The 21,548-nt window shown below is 34.4% G+C and overlaps 2 protein-coding genes across 3 annotated transcripts; one reads left to right on the top strand and one right to left on the bottom strand.

Annotated features, from left to right (window-relative positions):
• Positions 1-524: 524 nt before the first annotated feature.
• On the bottom strand, positions 525-4,312 carry LOC141610541 (uncharacterized). Of its 2 annotated transcripts, none has more exons than XM_074428661.1 (5): positions 4,052-4,312; positions 2,287-2,925; positions 1,134-1,712; positions 966-1,044; positions 525-757 (listed from the first exon to the last, which is right to left on the bottom strand). In XM_074428661.1, the coding sequence occupies exons 1-4, from the start codon at positions 4,252-4,254 to the stop codon at positions 1,017-1,019; spliced, it is 1,449 nt and encodes a 482-aa protein (XP_074284762.1). In that variant the 5' UTR covers positions 4,255-4,312; the 3' UTR covers positions 525-757; positions 966-1,016. The 2 variants fall into 2 exon arrangements, with proteins under 2 accessions (XP_074284762.1, XP_074284763.1); XM_074428662.1 differs by having other exon boundaries at positions 525-753.
• A 13,394-nt stretch (positions 4,313-17,706) lies between these two features.
• On the top strand, positions 17,707-18,815 carry LOC141612545 (uncharacterized). The gene is made up of 4 exons (XM_074431358.1): positions 17,707-17,910; positions 17,992-18,118; positions 18,210-18,497; positions 18,807-18,815. The coding sequence occupies exons 1-4, from the start codon at positions 17,738-17,740 to the stop codon at positions 18,813-18,815; spliced, it is 597 nt and encodes a 198-aa protein (XP_074287459.1). The 5' UTR covers positions 17,707-17,737.
• The last annotated feature ends 2,733 nt before the right edge of the window (positions 18,816-21,548 follow it).

Raw genomic sequence — 21,548 nt, 5'->3', positions numbered from 1 at the left:
GTTTTTTTGGTATAAATTTTAGTTTCCGTCGTCCAAATCATTGTTAATTTTTTTTTTGCATCCCCTATGTCCAGACCCTAGATACGCCACTGCGCACACTTCATCCTTATCTTTGCAGGTATTAAGGGGTGCTATGTAGGCATCATTAGGCATTATGTTTGATAGGGAGTAAATTGACGAACAGCAGTAACGGGTTCGAGTGTGGTGACTATCATCACAATAGCCAACACCACTGCGCACACTTGTTTGTGTGTGTTGTTGTATATGCCAAGTTTAATTAGGACTCTTTTTATTGGCAAGCATGGTGCACGAATGCAATGCAACCAGCTGGCCGGCAGTCAAATTATTTATACGACAAGTGTTCGACACTTCAAGCTAATTCTATCTACTTCATACTTAAGCATAGAAACATGCCAAATTTTTGTTTTAGACAGTCATTTTAATCTGAAATAATGAGACGGATTTTTGTGATCATTTTATTATTAATATTCCACTGGTTTGCTTATACATAAGTTATAAACGTGTTTTTTTTTTCGAAAAGTAGTTTTGTTTTATTTAGATGAAATACAACAAAAAAAACATAAGTAAAATACTTCACAAATCCAAAGAAAGAAAATTTACAACAGTAAATCAAAAGCAACAATCTAAGGGACCTAAACTGCCAAGGTCCCATTATTTCTTCAAATCTTGCCTTCATACTTAGCTGACATCCTCTTCCATATTCATTTGTAAACTTGACCGGAAGCTGAAAGGCTTCCTGTTTCGAAAGGCATGACACGAAAGCACGAAACAAACACGATTTAATCATACGTTTACACATAACGAGACTTTAACACTTGTAAACTAATACGAGCAAGTGACATCATTTATTTAATTATTTTGATTGCATGATGAGACAAAAAATGAGATGGCGCCACTAGGTTATACAGTGATGACAGAGCATTTTAATTTTACGAAGTACTTACCAACAACCTTTCTCCGACTTTAACAAGTTATAGGTGTCGGTATGGTGTCCATCAATTTTTCTTCAAGTATATCTTTTCCCTGCATTATGAAAGTGTTATTCATAGAAAATCTTCTATAACAATAAAGCCTCGATTTCAAAATGTTTCAAGAAATCGAGGCTTAATTACCTTGAATAAGTATCGGGCAGGGTACGTGTGGCAACAGGTTCATCAAAAATAACGGTAGTGGGTTGATCGGGATCATAGACTTGGACATGGAACTCGTAACCATTCATTCCCTTAAACAAACCATCTTGAAGGTTAGTCCTAACGATATCACCATTAGCCTGAACATCAGTTTGTACATACGTAAACGGAACATCACATTTGGCTTCAAGTGCCAAAACTCGTGCTCGCCTTTTTTGGCCAGGAGGTACAAGTACCTTACAACTAAATTCATAGCTCTCGCTTTTGTCTTCTGTTTTACCGAACCCTGTCTCAACGTCGATTCCAGCTGAGACTTCTATAGATTGCGAACCTTTAGCTATGAGAGGAACCGAAGCTTCAACTGTGGTTGTGGAGGTCAAATTGGTAGACACAGTTGTGGTGACATTGAATGAGAAACTCAAAGATTCGGTATATGTAATGGTTAGGGTCGTTTCTAACTCCCCTTCTTTCGCAGCGTTGAAGGCTACCTGTGAAAGCCACGAGCGAGGCCGCTCTCCAAACACCCTAGCGTCATCAAGCCTGTACTCCACCTCGATCCTCCTGTCGACAAAGTCAAAACAACCTCAATAAGGCAAATTCTCATTTAAGACGGAGATATCCGTCTTATGCTTACAGTTAGTCTCCCTTAACACGGATGTATCCGTCTTAACATTAAAACGGGTCAAGTATTATTCCACTTGTGCATGCAAATTTGTTGCTTTTCCCTATGCATTTTGTTTTTGTCTTATTCATATTATTTGACCCGTCTTAAACTTAAAAGACATATATTGGCGAGCCAGGATTTTAAGGCAGCGGGGGCGAAAGGAAATATTATAAGGGGGTCTCGAAAAAATTCGAAAGTTTTAACCAAAAATTTTGAGATTTTCAAACTTCAGCGGGGCAACCGCCCCCGTTAGCTCCCCTCGCTCCACCACTATAATAATAAACTCGTCTTAAATAAGAATATTTGTTACGGTTAAGACAGGACAAGTATGTCCGTGTGGGATGAATAAGACAAAAACAGAGAAAATATTTATCTTATACGGTCAATACGGAGTATGTTATATTAAGACGATAGCTCCGTCTTAAGGAAGACTAACTGTATTAAACTATTAATAATCCTATGGTACGGTACCTGTCGACAATGGGCTCCTCCACAGAAAGCCCGGCTTCCCGAACTCCACTATCGACCTCGGCCTTAAGCTGATCGCTAGTAGCAGGCATCCTTTGGCAAAATCTATTGTTACCTCGGTTAATGAGCGCAATGGTGTTGTCACCAAGACGAGCAATCTGAAACGCAGTATTGGTATCGGTGCTGAACGAGTTAGCCAGAATCCAGCCGTTACCGTCTCGCCTCCAAAACTGGCCATTCTGAACAGACCTGAAACGCACGTCCCCATTGTTGAGTGGAAACGTCTCGAACCACGCATCTTTTCTGTGTCGGTCATCCCCAGCGAACGACATTTGGTCACTTTGTATCAAATACTTATCGTTGTCGCCCTTGAACACGACGATTTTGGGAAGTTTGATAATTCGTTCAACGTCGATTGGGGTGCATGTAACACTGCTAATGCCAGAGGTACTTATGGTTAGATAGAAGCCATTAGCTAAGTTATTTGAGCTAACGATGGCCACAGTTCGTCCTGAATTGACGTGGGTCCACGACATTGAACCATTGGCCCCGATATTCAATCGGAATAGAGTACAGTCTCGACGATTTGTTTCCTCCACCGGTTCGGTAGCTGTTGCGGTTATCCAGTCACTGTTCGCTTGCCTGACAAGAAAATATTTACAGCTTCTCGTCAATCATTTTGTTTTACTCCGTAGTAAGTTTCAAATTGCACACCTAAGTCTTCCATAAGACGGGTTTTTCCGTCTGAAATTAAGACGGGGAAAATGTGACTCGTTTACAATAAAATGCGATCATTTTTTTTGATAAAAACTAAAAAGTTAGTAGAACAATTTTGGAATAAAATGTGAACAATTTTAGTTGTAACTCAGGCGGCAATATCTCCTTAAACTAGACAAATCTCTAAATTTTTCCGCCTAAATTAATTTGGCTATAATTAAGCTTTTATTATATCATATTTATAATTGGGCTTTCATTATATTATATCTACAACTAAATTGTACTAAACTTTCTCTTTCCACTAATTAATACAATTATGACTTTCGTATTTTCTTTAATATTTCTATCTAAAAAACCGCGCATTCGTGTGTGATCTATACTAGTTTTATCATTGAATGATGACTTTTTATTTGAAAATGACTATATTTTATCTGTCTTAATTTCAGACGGAAAAAGTATTCAGACGGAAAAAGTCTGTCTGAAATGAGAACTTGCCAAATTAGTACTCCGTATGTCATTATATCATTTTAAACCAGGCCTTTTAATTTGGGAATTTACAAACTGAGTAATAATTATATGCTGGTAATGTTATTGTTTCATCCAATTGTGTAACTTCAGCTGTGTAAATATGGTGATGGATTATATCGTGTAGGACGTGTTAAAATTTGACCCGACTTGTAAACCTGACCCGACCTGTTTTTTCCATGGTCTATGCCCGTATATTATAGTTAAATAATTATTAAAAAAATTGTAATCCATTGTCAATATTCATAGTTGATTCTTCATTCGACCTTGATTGGTCTTTGTAAAGAAATTAAATGTAAATAACTAGCTAGTAATTTTAGGATAAAATTTCATTAAACTCGTCTCTTATTATTGGACGTAAATTAGACTCGTACGAGGCAGTCATATGTCTAACAAGTTAATGGTTAGTAGGCATCGTTTTCTTGCGTATTTCCTTGGCACAACCTCATACACTACTTTACACATTAATAAAATAGAGAAAGATAATAGAAAATACGGAGTAATTAATTATAATAAAAAAAAGTACCTAACCAAGTACTTGTTATTGTGGAGGCAGCGGAAGTGAACTCCACGGCCAAAGCCCTCTCGAGCCTCCTCGTAACCAAACTTGGCCGTGGGGCTATACACTTCTCGTTCATCATATTTCAAGTAACCCGAGGTTATGAGAGTCAAATTTCTAATTGGACCAGTGTAATTCAGTGAAAATGCTGTTATTTCATACAATGACATTTTTTTTAAACTTCTCTCTTTAAATATATGTATAACTTTATTTTTTGTGTTCCTTTGAGGCAACACTACTATCAGCTATTTATAAGTCTCAAAACTCTTTGATATCCACACAATATTGTATCCCTTCATCTTAGCCTAGTACCAAATACAAATCCTTCCTTCTTTTACCAAATCTACTTATTATCAGCGATTAATTTTTTTTTTTTTTATGAAGCGGTATTACAATCTTATCTTTATAAATACAGAAACATTTAAAGCATCCATATTCACCCACGTCATCAAATGCAGTTTTTTTCTTTTTTTTTTTTATAAATAGTTAATGTGGGACCCGCATCAAAGAATCTTGAATTAATTTCTCGAAAACTATGTAGAATCATAGGTTATACAATCACATACAAACTATGTAGAATCATAGTTTATCTTATGATCTTAATTTATAGGAATTATATAAAACTATAGATTATACAATCACATACAAACTATGTAGAATCATAGGTAATACAATTATATTTCCTAAAATATTACCAATATAATCAGAACAAAGTATAAAAAAAAATTATTATCGAAAATCGTTTTATTTTTGGTTGATAAAATCGGTAGAAAACATAAAAATAAAATAAAATAGCATTCCTTGGCAAAAAAAAATCGTAAAAAAAATAAAAAAATTTAGACCACGAATTTGAAAATTGTAGAAATAAACAAAATAAGATCACAAAATTTATATCGTCTTTAACTTGAATGGTAGATTTGTAAACAATAAAGTAAATGGGAGATCTGCAAATTCTTGCATAAAAAAATAACTATAATGATATTAAAATATTAATAATCGAAATATATGCAAGAAAAACATTAAATAAAAAGTGAAAAATTATTAAAATCGAAAAAGGTAAAAAAAGACTCATTTATTAGGAAAAAAAATATCAGAAAATACATTTCAAGAAGCAAAAAAAAAATGAAAAAGTACTTCAAAAACAACAATCATTAAATGTAAAAATAAATTTTTTAATAAGACTTAAAGACATCATAATTATTGAAGATTAGTGTAAAAGTAACTAAAAATATATATAAAAAAACCAAAATATCATATAAAATACTAAATGCAAAAAAAAAGAAATAAGAATTAAAAAATCAATACTCAGAAATACCAAAGCTCGGTTTTAGTTGAGATAATATACAATACTAAAATCTATAATATCCGTTTTTATCTTAAGACAAGTCAAGTATAGTTAGAATAAAACAAAAGTAGAGACTAGAGTGCATAGGGAATAACATTAGATTTGTCTTATATAGACAAGTGAGATGGTATTTAACCAATTTTAATAATTAAAAAGATGTATCCATTTTAAAGGAGACTTACTCAAAGATTATGTCTTTTTATTTGGTTCGGATAAATTTTATACTCATTAACTCGATTTGTGATGATTTTGTTTTATTTGATTGGTATTTAGCGGATACGGTGTCGACATTTGGGCTGATTTATTTACGAGGGTAGATCATTAACTCGGTTTACAAATTGAGACTTCAGTTTCGTTAATTTAATCTTTTATAAAAATAATTATAAAAAATTTAATCATACAACAATGACGTGACATTAAAATTATATACTCCCTCCGTTTCAGAATTTGCATTTGCTTAAAATACCCTTCATAAAAAATAAAAGAGACAAACAAACGATTAGAACAAATAGAAAAATAGACTACGTATATTATAATTCAAATTTATTATCGAAATAAGCAACAAGGAAATCTTATTTACAAATAAATATTTGGATATTTGTTATATATTTAAACGGCTGATATTCACTATAACAAAACTCTTGAATACCTATTTATTTAGATGAACAATTGAACAATTAATCATGTGCAATTATATTTGCACAACTTTGAAACTTTAACACGATATATCGTTTTAATTCAGTGTCATTCAAATTTTAATAAAAAAAAAATTACGGCTAACTATTAAAGGATCGACAACCATATACTCAAAAACATATTTAAAAAGACAACCCGTGCATTTCGTGCACGGGATTAAAACTAGTTATTTAGGGGTTGTTTGGTTCATGGAGGAATTAATTTCATGTGGGAAGTAGAAATTCACACGAATTGAGTTTCTACATGTAATTCATGGGAAATACCCAAAACTTGTTTGGTTGCCATCAAGGAATTGACACTTCCCATGAAATAAATCCCTGTATGTTGTTTGGTTGGATAACCCAATTCCTATGAATTTTTGTTGTAAATACTATTTTACCCTTTTACTAAAATTTATTACTTCACCCTTAATTCATATATAGGACAATTTGATCCGAGGAGTTACATTCTGAAAAGCATTACTCGAAACACGTATAATAGATTCGAGATATCCAAAATGTAATACAGTAAAAATAAAAAACAGTCGAATGCTTAAAACAGGTAAAATACTTTATGATGTGGACCTGCCTACTATTCAGAGATAACTCGATACATACTCCATCTACATCACATTCTTCCTCCCATATTCCATTTTGCTCCATATTATATTCACTCAAGTTGTACGTATGGTTTGTTGTTTCCACTTTAACAATTATCAAACTTTAACAATTATAAATTGGTTAATTGATTACCAATATTCCATGATTTTTAATTTTTTTATGTACCATAGATTATAGTAGCAAAAGAAAATAATTGAGATAGCAAAAGGGAGGAGGAAAAAAAAAACCCGTTGAAGTGAAGATGAAGATTGCACAGGAGGAAAAAAAAGGACGTGTGAAGAAGATGGCGGTAAATAGAGAAAGTAGATGAAATGGGTGTGTTTTTAATAGGGGTAGAATAGTAAACATCACTAGTAAAAAACGCAGGAATTGGGAATGACCTAGGGGGCTTGGTCAGCCACTTCCCACATGATACAGGAATTAGAGTTCCTATGGAACTCTAGATTCCTCCATTTTTAAAAAAAAATGGGTAACCAAACAAGAGCCTTAAATCCTAATTCATGGGATTTTGGAATTCCTGTGTTTTTATGAGGCAACCAAACAACCCCTTATTGTAAACCATGACTAAAATCGCGGTTAGAGTCATTGTTCTTGTTCAAATGGTCGTTAAGCAAGTTATTGACTTTACTGTCTCAGTTTATTCGATACCCCCGCTTTGAAATGCACAATTCTTGAGAAAATAATAAACCTATTCCTAATTATAACTTAAATTTTCTAACGAAGATGATTAGTCCGTCACAAGAATCTTGTGCAAGGCGACTATAGCCCTTATTCTAATAAGGAAAATCCAAATTATAACCCTTATTCTAATAAATCCTAATATTATCAATATGAGAATTCGAATCCATAATTGAATAATTTGATGAAGATTGGATTAATTTTGAAACGGAGAGGAAGGGTAAGAAAGGGAAAAATTGTGGCAAAAAGTACAAAAAAGAGTAAAACTTTTACATAAAAAATAGGGAAATTCTACTGTGTACCCTTGAGTTTTTTGGTTTTCTATGTAGTACCCCTTAATTTTTTATATTCTACATTGTACCCCTAAACTTCTTATTTATTTCTCCATCATAACCTCGTTTAACTCTCCACTAACTTTATCACTATCACTTTGGCCTTTATTCTAACTCAATGATGTTGACTCACCGTCCTATATGAGAAGCATCACAAATCACTTTTACTAAGCACAAACTACCATTAAAAACATTTGTTGTGATTCATAACATGATAATGGAGATTTGATAAATTTTTAGTTAGATTCGTATACTATTTGGTGGGTTAATGAGTACTTCGGCGAACTAATAAATAAATGAGTAGGTTATTGAGTAATTGGAATGATAAATAGACGATTTAATAGGTTAATTAAGAAATTAAGTTAGCAAAGACAATAAATAAGGTTAGTTACCTTTTCAGGTAGTTTTGCCAAATAAAGCCTTAGTGGCAGAGCCAGAATTCAAGTTTGGGGGGGGAGGGGGGGGGGGGGGGGGTCCGAAAATTTCGAAAATTTCAAATAAAAATTTCAAAAAATTAATCCACCAAGGAGCGAGCGCCTCTGCTAACCCCCCTAGATCCACCACCGACCTCATCCAGGAGCTATTTATTTTCATTTAGGCTAGGGGTCATTTTTTTTAGTAAAACAAATTTCACCATATATGTGAACACACAATTTCGCTTCTATATTGTGTAGTTAGTTTCAAAGGTTGAGTTATTTTTATTAAACTAGAAATGTTGGGTTATTGTTGAAAGAATGTTATTTTCATTAAATTTTTAGAAGTATTTTAGAAGAAAATTGAGATTTTGATTGCTAGTTATACTCACTTTATTTCAAAATAATTTCCCCTTTTTCTACCCTCTTTATAGATAGCGCTACTTGAAAGAAAAAGAGTTGATTTTAGGTTAAAGTCTTAAAAGTTGATTCTTATTGGATTTAAGTAATAATCTATAATCTATTTATTCGACGTGTTTTTTTAACATGTATCCTATCTAATCGCTATAAAGTAGGGACACATGTTAAGATAGCTTAAAAACAAAAAGTTTGCCTTAAGTACTTGACTGAGAAGTGAAAAAAATGAAAACAAGGACAAAAGAGTAAAAATACTTCGAAAATGAAAGGGCGTCACCGGGTGACACCCAATTTGGTGTCACCTTCTTATATAGGGTGAGTGGGGACCTCTTTAATTAAAAATTTATGTGAGAGAGTAACACCAAATTTAGACAACACCCGATGTCGCCCTATCACTAATTCACTATCCAAAATACTTTATGGAAAAGTTTTCATATGCCAGCGGCTTCCCCACCAGGCCACCATGGTCACTGCTTTTGTTTATGTACTAGTTTTATACCCGTGCAAATTGCACGGGATTGTTATTTAGGTGGTTGTAGAAAAACGTGTTAATAGTGGTTGCTTTTTATATGAAGTATGTATCCAAAATATCTAAAATATAGCAATAATAAAGTTGTATCTATCGAGAGTATATATATTAATACAGCAATAAGTCAATAACTCCACGAAAATTCCAAAGCATAACAATAAGCTGTTACAGTGTAAAATCATAAGTAAATTGTACTATAATTTCTCGAAAACTTCTTTATAAACTACGTTATTTGTTCTAGTGGACACGCGTTTATCATTATCACAAATCAGAATCCTTAGTCCTTTTTTGCTTGTGACTCTTTTTTTTTTGAAGAGAAACCCGGAGGTTCTACTGCATTAATAATAAATCAAAGTTAACAGCATCGTTCGCGATCAAAGGTAGACCCTCCGACCACACAAACTTACCAACTACTCTAGGAACAGGATGGGCTAACGCATGAGCCACCCCATTGTTCAAACGACTAGTAAAAGACCAAACAATAGAGTTAAAAGAAGAACGTAAAGAAAAAATGTCCGCTAAAACTAAATCAAAAACACTTCTGCCAGGGCGAGATCTCTGCAAAGCTTCCACCACTTGAAGACAATCACTTTCCACGACAATATTCGCATGACCTCTTCGACGAGCCTCCTTGACTCCCTCCAAAACCGCGACAGCCTCGGCAATGCGACTATCCCACAATTGCTCCAACACCAGAGTCGCCCCCCAAATCACCCCACCTCGGCCATCCCTACACACCATTCCCAAGTTCACGCCCATTCCTTCTTGGACTCCCGCATCGACATTGATTTTCACATACCCCTCCGGAGGAGCCACCCAACCTTTCCTCGCGTTCTCCCTTCCCCGTGCTCCTGCTTCATCCCGGCTGCCCTTCTTCACATAGCCCCCTCCCTCAATTTCCTCCATAACATCCCTTACCCGCTTCACCACACCACACGGATCCACTTCCCATGACTCAAAAATAACCTTTTTGCTTGTGACTCTTGAAATAGCCACAAACTTGTAAAGGTGAATTGGTCCGATAGTAACATACCCGTGCAAATTGTTAAACTCCTTTTCATTTAGTGCACGTTTGTAGAACCCGTGTAAGTTTAAAATAATTTTATCCCATTTTTTCTCTATTATGTCCCCCACAAAATTAGTGGGAGACGGTCTCTCATGAGACCTACTGGTGCTATTATAACTTTGAATTATAAATTCATTAGCAATAAAGAGATTCATTATCATTATAGGCATAATAAAGATATCGTGATTTTTTAACTATACATTTCGCATCCAAATTATATTCCTCCATACTTATCAAATGAAAATACGAAAAATAAAATAAAATATTATCACATTGTTATAATTTACAATATATTTGGGAAATTTCTTTAGGCCAACCTTATTTAGTCTATCACATACGCGTTTATCACTATATCAAATAACATATTATCAACTATCATACCGTCAAACTATTGAACCCGTGCAAAATTACGCAGTACTACGTTATAATCAAACTTGTGTAAAGGAGTTTTATTAAAATTTCGGATTTACAATGAGCCTGTGAAAATATTACTTGTCTAGACCTATTAAAAATTGCCTTGACCCGTTTATCTTAGGCCAAGTCAAATAAATCATAACTTGCGACCTGATTAATCCCTTAATTTAGGGTCAAAATTTAAACCTGACGCAATTAGTCTGATAGGCAAAGATAAGTTTATTTTCCCTCAAAAAAAAGTGTATTTTATAGAAAGAAAATTAATTAATGATTCAATTAATAAGATGTTGAATTATGTTCTATAAGCCACATATTTTCAAAAACGTATATGTATATCTAAAATGCGAAATAGAGTACATATACTAATAATTTCGTGATTGATATTGTGGAGTATTTTTGACCTCGGTCTATGTCTTGTAAATTTTGAGCCCGTCACTCTCGAGTAATTTACGTAATATACATGGTTTGCGAGCTATCATATATACCCGTGGGTTTACCCTAGCGTCACAGGGTCCCTAGTCATCAAAAAAATTGCAAAATAATATTTAGATAGAGAGAGTATACTTTTAAAATTTTTATTTATCCAATCAAATTTTAGTTATAATAAAAAAATAATAAAATATACAGGATGGATTTTTGAACTTCTTAGGCGACAAATATGTACGGTGATGATATTAAAAATAGACTGCTTAAAAACATGTCCAATAATAAACATGGGTCATTGACCCCTTAGTTTAAATACACGACCAACCATCAAAATTAATTAAAATCCCTACTTTGCTCACATTTCCTCATTCATTCAAAGATCAATCTTCTTCTACAACCCTCAGGATTTAACTCTGACCTACAACGGAGTAAATTCCCTTCTCATTTCACTCCGTCTCACCTACGCAGCTAGACTATTTCTATTTCAAGATCATCGGAACACCAGCTAAACACTATATTTCTCAATCCCCCTTTCTTTTGATCCTTCATAAATTTTTTCCATAATTTTTCGATTTCGATAAATTTTTTATTTATAGTCTTTTATGGCTATATTATTCGAGTTCGGTAAATTTTTTATTTTTTTATCGAAATATGTCCGGTGTTACTATTTAACAAAATTTAACAATTGATTATTTCGGTAAATATTCGGATATCAACAATCAGATATATCCGTAGTTCCTCGGATCACACATCGAAAATTTTGAACTTTAAATCGGATATCTGATTCACGTAATTTCAATTCAACAATTTTTTTCACTCCTCTTTAATTATTTTCAAGTATTTTTAAATTACATTTTTAGTTATATGTTTTCCTGGTATTTTTATTTTAAAAAAAAATATTGGTTATTATAAGCAAGTTAATTTTTTTGTAATTTTTGCTCTATTATAAGCAAATTATTATTATTTTTTCGGTTATTTATGCTCTATTAAGTTGATAAACTGAATTTTTTCACTTGTTGATTTTGTTAATTTTAAATATAAATACACTACAAGAAAAACGCGGCTTCGACGACGCCATACCGACGGAAAAAAGAGGCCGTCGAAAAACACGCGTTATCGACGGATGTGTGACGGAAATTCCGTCAAGATATTTTCCCCGACGGATATCCCGTCAAGATATATTGGCGCGTTGACCAAGTCAAAGGCGCCAAAGAACCGTGACGGATATTCCGTCGAATAATGTCTTAATACTGACGGAAAATCCGTCAATGGTTTTTGCACGTTAAATTATGTTACAAATTGTAAATCACTTTAGCGTCTCGACGGATATTCCGTCAAGTGTTCCCAATCTTGTGGAAATATCCGTCACTTGGTCAATTATTAGTCGTTGGTAGTGCGTGACAGGTGTCACAAGATTGTGGTACGACGGATATTCCGTCGAATTTTAGGAATACGACGGATATTCCGTCAGAGTTATACTTTAACCGACGTGTACAAATACTTGCATTATTTTTCTGATAAAAGTGACCCGTTGACGGATTTTCCGTCGATTAAATAAGAATACTTGTGGAATTTCCGTCGGGATTTCTACTTAATCGACGGAAAATCCGTCGAGGTTTCTATTAATCAAACACGCGACGAGTTTCTCCTTCACTTTACTAAAATTCCCCCAAATCAATTAAAATCGCCTTAACCCCTTACCTCCTTAAAACCCGACACCACCACCACCCTCCTCCACTTCCGGCGCCACCACCACCACCACCAACACCACCACGCCGTCGCCATCACTATAAGGTAATTAACTTTATCTTTTTTTTTCTATTTCCTTTATCTTTTTCCTTCTCCTTCATCCTTTTCTTATTTATCTTTTTTTTTTTTTTTTTTAATAGTAGACCGCCGCCGCCTCCGCCAGCCGCCGCCGTCAGCCGCCGCCGCCCCCAGCCCGCGCCGCCAGCCGCCACTTCCTTTTTCATTTTTTTTTTGTCAAGTTAATTAGGTATTACTCCTTTTAATTAGTTTAATTAATTTAGATTATTAGTTATTGTTTTAATCCGTCGAGGTTTCTACTGACGGAATTTCCGTCAGAATTGTGAAAGGGTTGATGTTGATGCATGTTGACTTAGGATAGAAGCCAATATTGTGACGGATGTATGTTGTTAATGTATATTGTTAATTTAGATTATTAGTTATAATTTTTTTTTTTTTTAATGTATGCATGTTGAGTTAAGATAGATATTTAATTTTATTATTAAAAATTAGATTATTGTTAAATGTTAATTAGAATAAATATGAATTAGACTAGATATGTAAAATGAAAAGTAAATCATGTTAATTTTTGTTAATTGAAAAAGTAGTCATTGTTGTATGTTTTGTTTTTAATATTGTTAAAATTATTGTTCATATTGACCTAGTATCCGTTCAAAAATTACTCACTAGGAGTAATTTTTGAATAGTCCCCGTTTGGGATCGTCTTTGTACGTTTTAAGTCACTTAGGTAGTAAACATGTGCTTGTGATTTGTTAATGAGAAAAGAGTTTGGTGACAATTCCTTTAATGTTCTCTAAATGCATATGTAGAGTAATTATTTATTCTATATTGTGTATTTGGAGAACGGATGGGAATTGCTGCCGAATTTTTTTCTCATTAATAAATCACAAGTACATGTTTGCTAGTGACTTAAAACGTACATTGATGGGTTTAGGTTGGAGTGATAAGGACCCAATTCAAAGAAATACAATATTTATATTGGTTAAAATGTTAAATTATTGTTTATTATGCTTGATTTTGATTGTTGTTAGGTTATTATCTTTTTTAATGATATATATAAATGTGTAGATATATAATAACATGAAAAGATTAGAACGGCAATGGATGTATGAAAGATTAGACGAAAAAAGAAACCCAAGAAAGCATATGCAGAGGGGGTGAAAGAGTTTATTAAATTCGCGGAGGGAAGTAGTGAGTACAAGAATTTAGGTGAAATGAGGTGTCCGTGTAAGAAATGCAAAAACCTAGGTTTTAAAAGGAAAGCAGATGTTCAAATTCATCTTTGGTCGTATGGTTTCGCCGATAATTATTATGTATGGACGTATCACGGTGAGAAACTACCTAGTACAAATGCTAGTGAGAATCCTTACCGTGAGTTCGTGGAAAATGCATTGCGTGATACCGTTGACCAAATTTTGGAGGATCGACTTAATCCTGATGACCTTGACGATGAAGAAGTGCGTTATGAAACCCCGAACCCCCAAGTTTCTTCGTTCTTTAAAATGTTAGAGCAAGTTGAACAACCGGTGTTTGAGGGAAGTGATATGAGTTTGTTGCAAGCAACTGCTAGGTTGTTATCAATCAAATGTGAGAACAACATATCTCTTAGATGCGCTAATAGTTTTGTGTCGTTCGTTGGTGACATAATTCCAAAGGAAAATCAAATGGCGCGCAATTTTTATGAGATTAAAAAAGTTCTGAAGGGACTCCAACTTCCCCATGAAAAGATTGATGCATGTATCAATGGATGCATGCTTTTCTGGGAGGAAAATTCTAATCTTGAAGAATGTACAAAGTGTCGTGCATCTCGGTATAAAGGTAAAAAGAATTCAAGTGGGAGGCGAATTCCATGTAAACCAATAACTTATTTCCGCTTGCGCTAAGGTTACACCGACTATATGCAACCAAGCACATAGCAGGTGAGATGAGTTGGCACTACAAAAACTCTCGATTAAGAGAAAGGGGGACAATGGCACATCCAAGTGATGGAGAAGCGTGGAAGCATTTCGATAGAGAGCATCCAGATTTTGCAAGTGAACCCCGGAATGTTAGGCTAGGTTTGTGTACGGATGGATTTCAACCTTTTGGGCGCTTTGGGACGAAATACTCTTGTTGGCCCGTGATTGTGACTCCGTACAACTTACCTCCTTGGTTATGCATGAAGAGAAAATTTCTGTTCTTGTCATGCTAGTTCCCGGTCCTAAGAATCCGAAAACAAATTTAGATGTTTTCCTCCAACCGTTGATCAAAGAGTTGAAACAACTTTGGGAAACCGGCGTGGACACCTATGATGTCTCTAAGAAACAAAATTTTCAATTAAAGGCTGCATTAATGTGGACGATCAACGATTTTCCGGCATATGGCATGCTTTCTGGTTGGTCCACAAGTGGATATCGTGCATGTCCTTATTGTCCTGAAAATGATCATAGATCTTTTTGGCTTAAAAATAGCAAAAAGGTTTGTTGGTTTGATTGTCACCGTGAGTTCTTAACACCTGATCATCCTTTCCGCGACAATTGTAAGCATTTTCTTAAAAACAGAAAAACTGAGAATCGCATAGCCGCATCCAAACTAACGGGTGATGAAGTGTGGGAATCCGTAAAAGACTTGCCTAAAATAGTTGATGCTTTTGATAAAGAATTGAAAAGATTGAAAGATCAGAATGAAGGTTGGTGGAAACAAAGCATATTCTGGGAACTTCCCTATTGGAAAACATTGCTGATTCGACACAACTTGGATGTTATGCACATTGAGAAAAATTTTTTTGAACAGCTTATCAACACCATCATGGATGTACCAGGTAAAACTAAATTTGACACTAAGGGTAAAGAAGACTTTAATGAACTTTGCTATAAACGGAACACATCATCTAGGTTTGTTTTATCAAACGCGAGAAAAAGGCTCTATGTGATCAAGTTGCTAACTTAAAATTCCCGGATGGTTATGCTTCAGATTTGAGTCGGTGTGTTGACCATAAAAAGATGGTGTTACATTCCATGAAAAGTCATGATTGTCATGTCTTTATGGAACGACTACTCCCCGTTGCCTTGAAAGAGTTGCTCCCGACAGTCCTTGGAATGCAATAACCGAGATAAGCCAATTTTTTAGAGACCTGTGTACTTCTACGATTAGAGTTGATTCTATGGAACGTCTAGAGTCAAACATTGCGGAGATAATATGCAAGTTAGAGAAGATATTTCCCCCGTCTTTTTTCAATTCCATGGAGCATTTGCCTCTTCACCTACCTTATGAAGCAAAAGTTGGAGGACCTGTCCAATATCGATGGATGTATCCATTTGAGAGATTTCTTAATCATATAAAAAAAAAGATTGGCAACAAAGCTCGGGTGGAGGGTTCAATATGCAACGCTTTTTTGTTAGAGGAAATTTCAAATTTCTGTTCTTTTTATTTCGAAGATCACATTGACACAAAAGCAAAAGACTTAGATGTTGGTGTAAATTCCGATGACCAATTGAAATCTAAGTTACCCGAGTTATTCAATGATGACATGGGAACTACAACCTAAAAATGTATACGAGGGTACTTAATCGAGAAAGAGTATGAAGAAGCTCATTTTTATGTGCTAAGGAACTGTGGAGATTTTTTAGATACTTATGAAAAGTAAGTTAATACTTCATCATTAATCAATTGTTTTTTAATTATCAAATTAAATCGAATTTATAGGTAATTAATACATAACTAAAACATGTTTTCCCTACTTATAGGGAATTTGAGGCACATATCAAAATCAATTTTCCTGATGTCACATCCTCTGATGATGTTTGGGCATCACATGAGAAAAGTTTTCCGAAATGGTTCCGAAATCAAGTAAGTGATGATACATTTAGATTTCTTATTAGATATTGAAAAAAATATAACAACTTAATTAGCATTTTTTTATTCATAGGTTCATAGATTGAAGGATCATCTAATAATAGCTTTAGCATTGGGTCCTAGTAACATGGTGAAGTCTTGGAGACGGTATTCCATCAACGGCTATAAGTTTCGAGCTTATAAGGAGGGAGTTGATGTTTCGAAGTCTACGTTAAGCAATGGGGTTTCTGTGAATTCAACTGAAGGGTTGGACTACTATGGAACCCTAAATGAAGTAATTGAGCTTTCTTATTATGCCGGGCAAAGGGTTTATAGGGTTATATTGTTTAAATGTGATTGGCTTGATAATTCCCCACAAGGACTTAGTATCCATAAGGTTTATGGACTTGTAGATGTAAACGAGAAAAAAAAACTTCGTGGACATAACCCATTTGTGGCAGCTTTTCAAGTCGATCAAGTTTGTTATGCTCCTTATCCAACCATTAAGAAAGGTAATCAAGGTATTCAGTGGTCCGCGGTTTTTAAAACCAAGGCAAGATCACAAGTTGATGCTCCTATTGAAGAAAGTGTCTTTCAAGAAGATGTGGTTGTGAATGATCACTCAATTTCACCGATTTTGTTGGAAGATACAGATGATGAAGATGTATACGAAGTGACAGTGGAAAGAGGTCAAGGGGAATATGACAGAGACGTCGAAGAAGAAGGGGATGAAGATGAAGTTGAAGAACTTATTAGATACGAAAATGAGGAATCGAGAGGAAGAAGTGGGAGTGCTTTTTTCGGAAGATGAACTGTTTTGATTTGTAGTGATAGTGATAGTGAGGAGGACTAGTTGTAATTGTACAATTATTAAACATTCAATAAAATATGCCCTCCGTTTTTTATTACTTGTCGTTCTAAGCTATTTGGTTTTTTGTTTTATACATGTCGTTTTAACTTAACATCAATAGTGTGTTTCAATTTTCAAGATTTGGTTATAAGAAACCTCTCAATTCACCCAATAAAATGCATTAAAGAAGAGGCAAGTGGTAATTAGTTCACGAGTCTTCCATAGTGTTTTTTTTCAATTGTTTATATATACCTGCGAAAATGGTTGTTTTGAACTAACGATTTAAATTGTTAACATGCGAAAGAATTATGCCGAACTTTTTTCGCCGTATGGTTGGGAGCAATAGTAAGGCAAATGCATCTCAACGGAATCGGGAGGACGAGGAGGTTGAGGATGAGGAAAATCCTGAATTTCCATCACAAAGACAGGAGAACATGCAGGTGATTCTCTCAGAGGCCCGTGCTCGGCCAGATCATTATTGGTAAGTTTATGTTAATTTTTCTTAAGTTTAAAAAAACTTAACATTTACAGTTTTAATTTCATATATTTATGTGTTTTTCAGGTGGGATGACGAACCAATCAAGAAATATGTTACTTGGTCATTCACCTGTAACACTGGAGATGAGTACTTCACTAGGTGGGGTGAAGCGAGTAACGCACAGCGTCGGAAGATGTGGAATTACTTTGCGGTAATTATGTTTTTCAATAATAATTTTCTTAAGTTTATAATAATTTTCTTAAGTTTTATATAACTAATTTCACACTTGTTTTTTGAAACAGACTCATGTAAGATCCATCGATCCTGAGTATGATCCTATTCCTGAGTGGCAGGCGAGGGTAACGAGGCGGATTACCACTCTTATCAATGGAATAAAATATAACAAGAAACCGCCAAAGTGGGTGCCTGTTTCTTGGTTGGAGAACCTTAAGAATAGGCCTAATGATCCTACTTTTGCCAAACATTCGAAAGTCAACACGGCAAATAGGAAGTCGGGTGGGAAAGATGGGAAAGCATTGGGCACCCACACTCTTGGTCGTAAGAGTTGCTCCGATGCTTTCAAGGAATTGGTAAGTATTGTTTTTATTGCTTTTAAAAAGTGGTTAATATATATGATTGACAAAAATATACTTGATTTTACTTGTTTCCATAATAATTTCAGGGTCAAGAGGCCACCCCCACAAGATGTTCATGAAGACGAAGAAAAATAAGAAGGGCGAGTGGGTTAACCCTCGAGCGGCTGATGTTGAGGTAAATTCTTGAATTTAATTTAATATTTATTTTTATTACAAAGAACGATAATCTCTTTCTTATAAAGATAGGTATATATATATATATCATTTCTAACGATTTTCTATTTTTTTCAAAATGATTTCCAGAGGAGATGAGCCACCATTGCCACACTGGACAGTCTCCCGACGAGATTGAGGCCTACTACAAGGTCAGTAGGAGGATTTGACGAGAAGAACCGGATGTTTGGGACAGGACCTACGGGGGCCCAAATATGGTATGATCTTCCTCCTAACAAAGTCAAGGGCGACGGTCTTTGTCTTATGCTCCTAGCATGATTTCACAGCTTTCCACCCAAATGAATGATGAGCGAGCCGCTCGAGTTGCTCTTGAAAGACAGGTTCAAGAACAGGCTGAAGAAATGGCGGCAATGAGAAAGGCTTGGGCTGATTTGCAAGCATCTCAACCCCCAAACACATGTTCACAATTTACTCCACATAGACGGGATAACTTTGGGGGTGGTGATGACGGGTTTGGAGGTATTGGTGGTAGTTTTATTGACCCTATAAACACTTAGAGCCTTTAAGTTAGAGCCTTTAGGTTAGAGCCTTTAGGTTAGAACTTTAGTTTAGTTAGTATTGTCGTCTAGTAAGTATGAAAGACATGGTAAAACAATTCTCTGTTTAATTTGTAAGACAATGTACAAATTTGACTATGTTTTTATGTAAAACAATTTGCGTCCCCTTCTCTTTTGTTGTCTATTGATTCCCGCATTAGCGGTCGACGTGAAAATGGATTCCCGCTTGGCGGTCGACGATTGGATGTATTTTGCAGGTTTTGTTTATATTGGAAACGATGCAAATAGGCATCGTGGGTCGGCGGAAGTCAGATTTGAAACGATGCAAAAACGCATCGTGGGTGGCAAGCAGCAGTTTTTCCGTGCCTTTGTTTTTAATAGATCGACGGAAATTCCGTCAGTAATTTTAAAATACCGACGGAATTTCCGTCACTGCTTTCCCTCTCCATTTTTCCAGAATTAACAGGAAAAGGCCACGTGTCACCGTAACTGACGGAATTTCCGTCAGTAAAGTGATAAAACTGACGGAAATTCCGTCACTACCCCCTGTTATTTTGATTTCAGAATCTTACGTGGAATGCCACGTGTCAGACGCAACCGACGGAATTTCCGTCGATGAATACAAAAAAAGCTCGACGGAAATTCCGTCACTTTTGACCTAAAAATAAAGACGGATTTTCCGTCATATATCCGTCAGTGTTTTGGTAGACTGACGGAAATTCCGTCGATCAGAGTTTCTATGACGCAATAAGTCGACCACGATTCTGACGGAATATCCGTCAGTAAATTGAAATACCGACGGAAATTCCGTCAGTATGGGCTTTATTTTTCCGTCAGTTTCCCGCGTTTTTCCGTCATCGGAACACCAGCTAAACACTATATTTCTCAATCCCCCTTTCTTTTGATCCTTCATAAATTTTTTCCATAATTTTTCGATTTCGATAAATTTTTTATTTATAGTCTTTTATGGCTATATTATTCGAGTTCGGTAAATTTTTTATTTTTTTATCGAAATATGTCTGGGTGTTACTATTTAACAAAATTTAACAATTGATTATTTCGGTAAATATTCGGATATCAACAATCAGATATATCCGTAGTTCCTCGGATCACACATCGAAAATTTTGAACTTTAAATCGGATATCTGATTCACGTAATTTCAATTCAACAATTTTTTTCACTCCTCTTTAATTATTTTCAAGTATTTTTAAATTACATTTTTAGTTATATGTTTTCCTGGTATTTTTATTTTAAAAAAAAATATTGGTTATTATAAGCAAGTTAATTTTTTTGTAATTTTTGCTCTATTATAAGCAAATTATTATTATTTTTTCGGTTATTTATGCTCTATTAAGTTGATAAACTGAATTTTTTCACTTGTTGATTTTGTTAATTTTAAATATAAATATTTACCCATTAATGTTTAATTATTTAAATAAAACTATAAACTCTACTACTCCGTACTATTAGGAGTAATTGATTGTCAAATGTCAATGGTATACATAAAGGAGTTAATTCAACAAAAGATGTTGGATAATTAATTCACATACAGAACATGGGGCCTAAAAATCAGGATACTAAAAACCGCCTTTGACATATTGACTTTTAACCACAGAGCAACACGTAGGCTCTATGGTTGTTGCTTTAATATATAGGATTATTACAGTTTTAAACTTTTTAAGTTATAGTTTAGACCACCCGTGAATCATATTCAATTTGTATAATAAGGACATTATTATGAAAACAAAAATAATTGAAGTCGAGGATTATTTGGATTTGTAAAAAACTTTTTAAGTTCGATCGTCTTTTAGTTCACCCATGAATCATATTCGATTTGTATAATAAGGACACTATTATGGAAACAAAAATAATTGAACTCGAAGATTATTTGGATGTGTACAAATTTTTTTAAGTACAATCGTCTTTTAGTTCACCCCATGAATCATATTCGATTTGTATAATAAGGACACTATTATGGAAACAAAAATTATTGAACTCGAAGATTATTTGTATGTGTAAAAACCTTTTTAAGTTCGATCGTCTTTTAGTTCACCCATGAATCATATTCGATTTGTATAATAAGGACACTACTATGAGAATAAAAATAATTGAACTCTAAGCTTATTTGGATGTGTAAAAAAATTTTTAAGTACGATCGTCTTTTAGTTCGCCCATAAATCATATTCGATTTGTACAATAAGGACACTATTATGGAAACAAAAATAATTGAACTCGATGATTATTTGGATGTGTAAAAAGCTTTTGAAGTACGATCGTCTTTTAGTTTACCCGTGAATCATATTCGATTTGTAT

This window comes from Silene latifolia, chromosome 11 (genome assembly GCF_048544455.1).
Source record: "Silene latifolia isolate original U9 population chromosome 11, ASM4854445v1, whole genome shotgun sequence".
Classification (NCBI taxonomy): Eukaryota; Viridiplantae; Streptophyta; class Magnoliopsida; order Caryophyllales; family Caryophyllaceae; genus Silene; species Silene latifolia.
The sequence above is the reverse complement of the archived record's forward strand: the minus strand, read 5'-3'. Positions and strand labels throughout refer to the sequence as shown.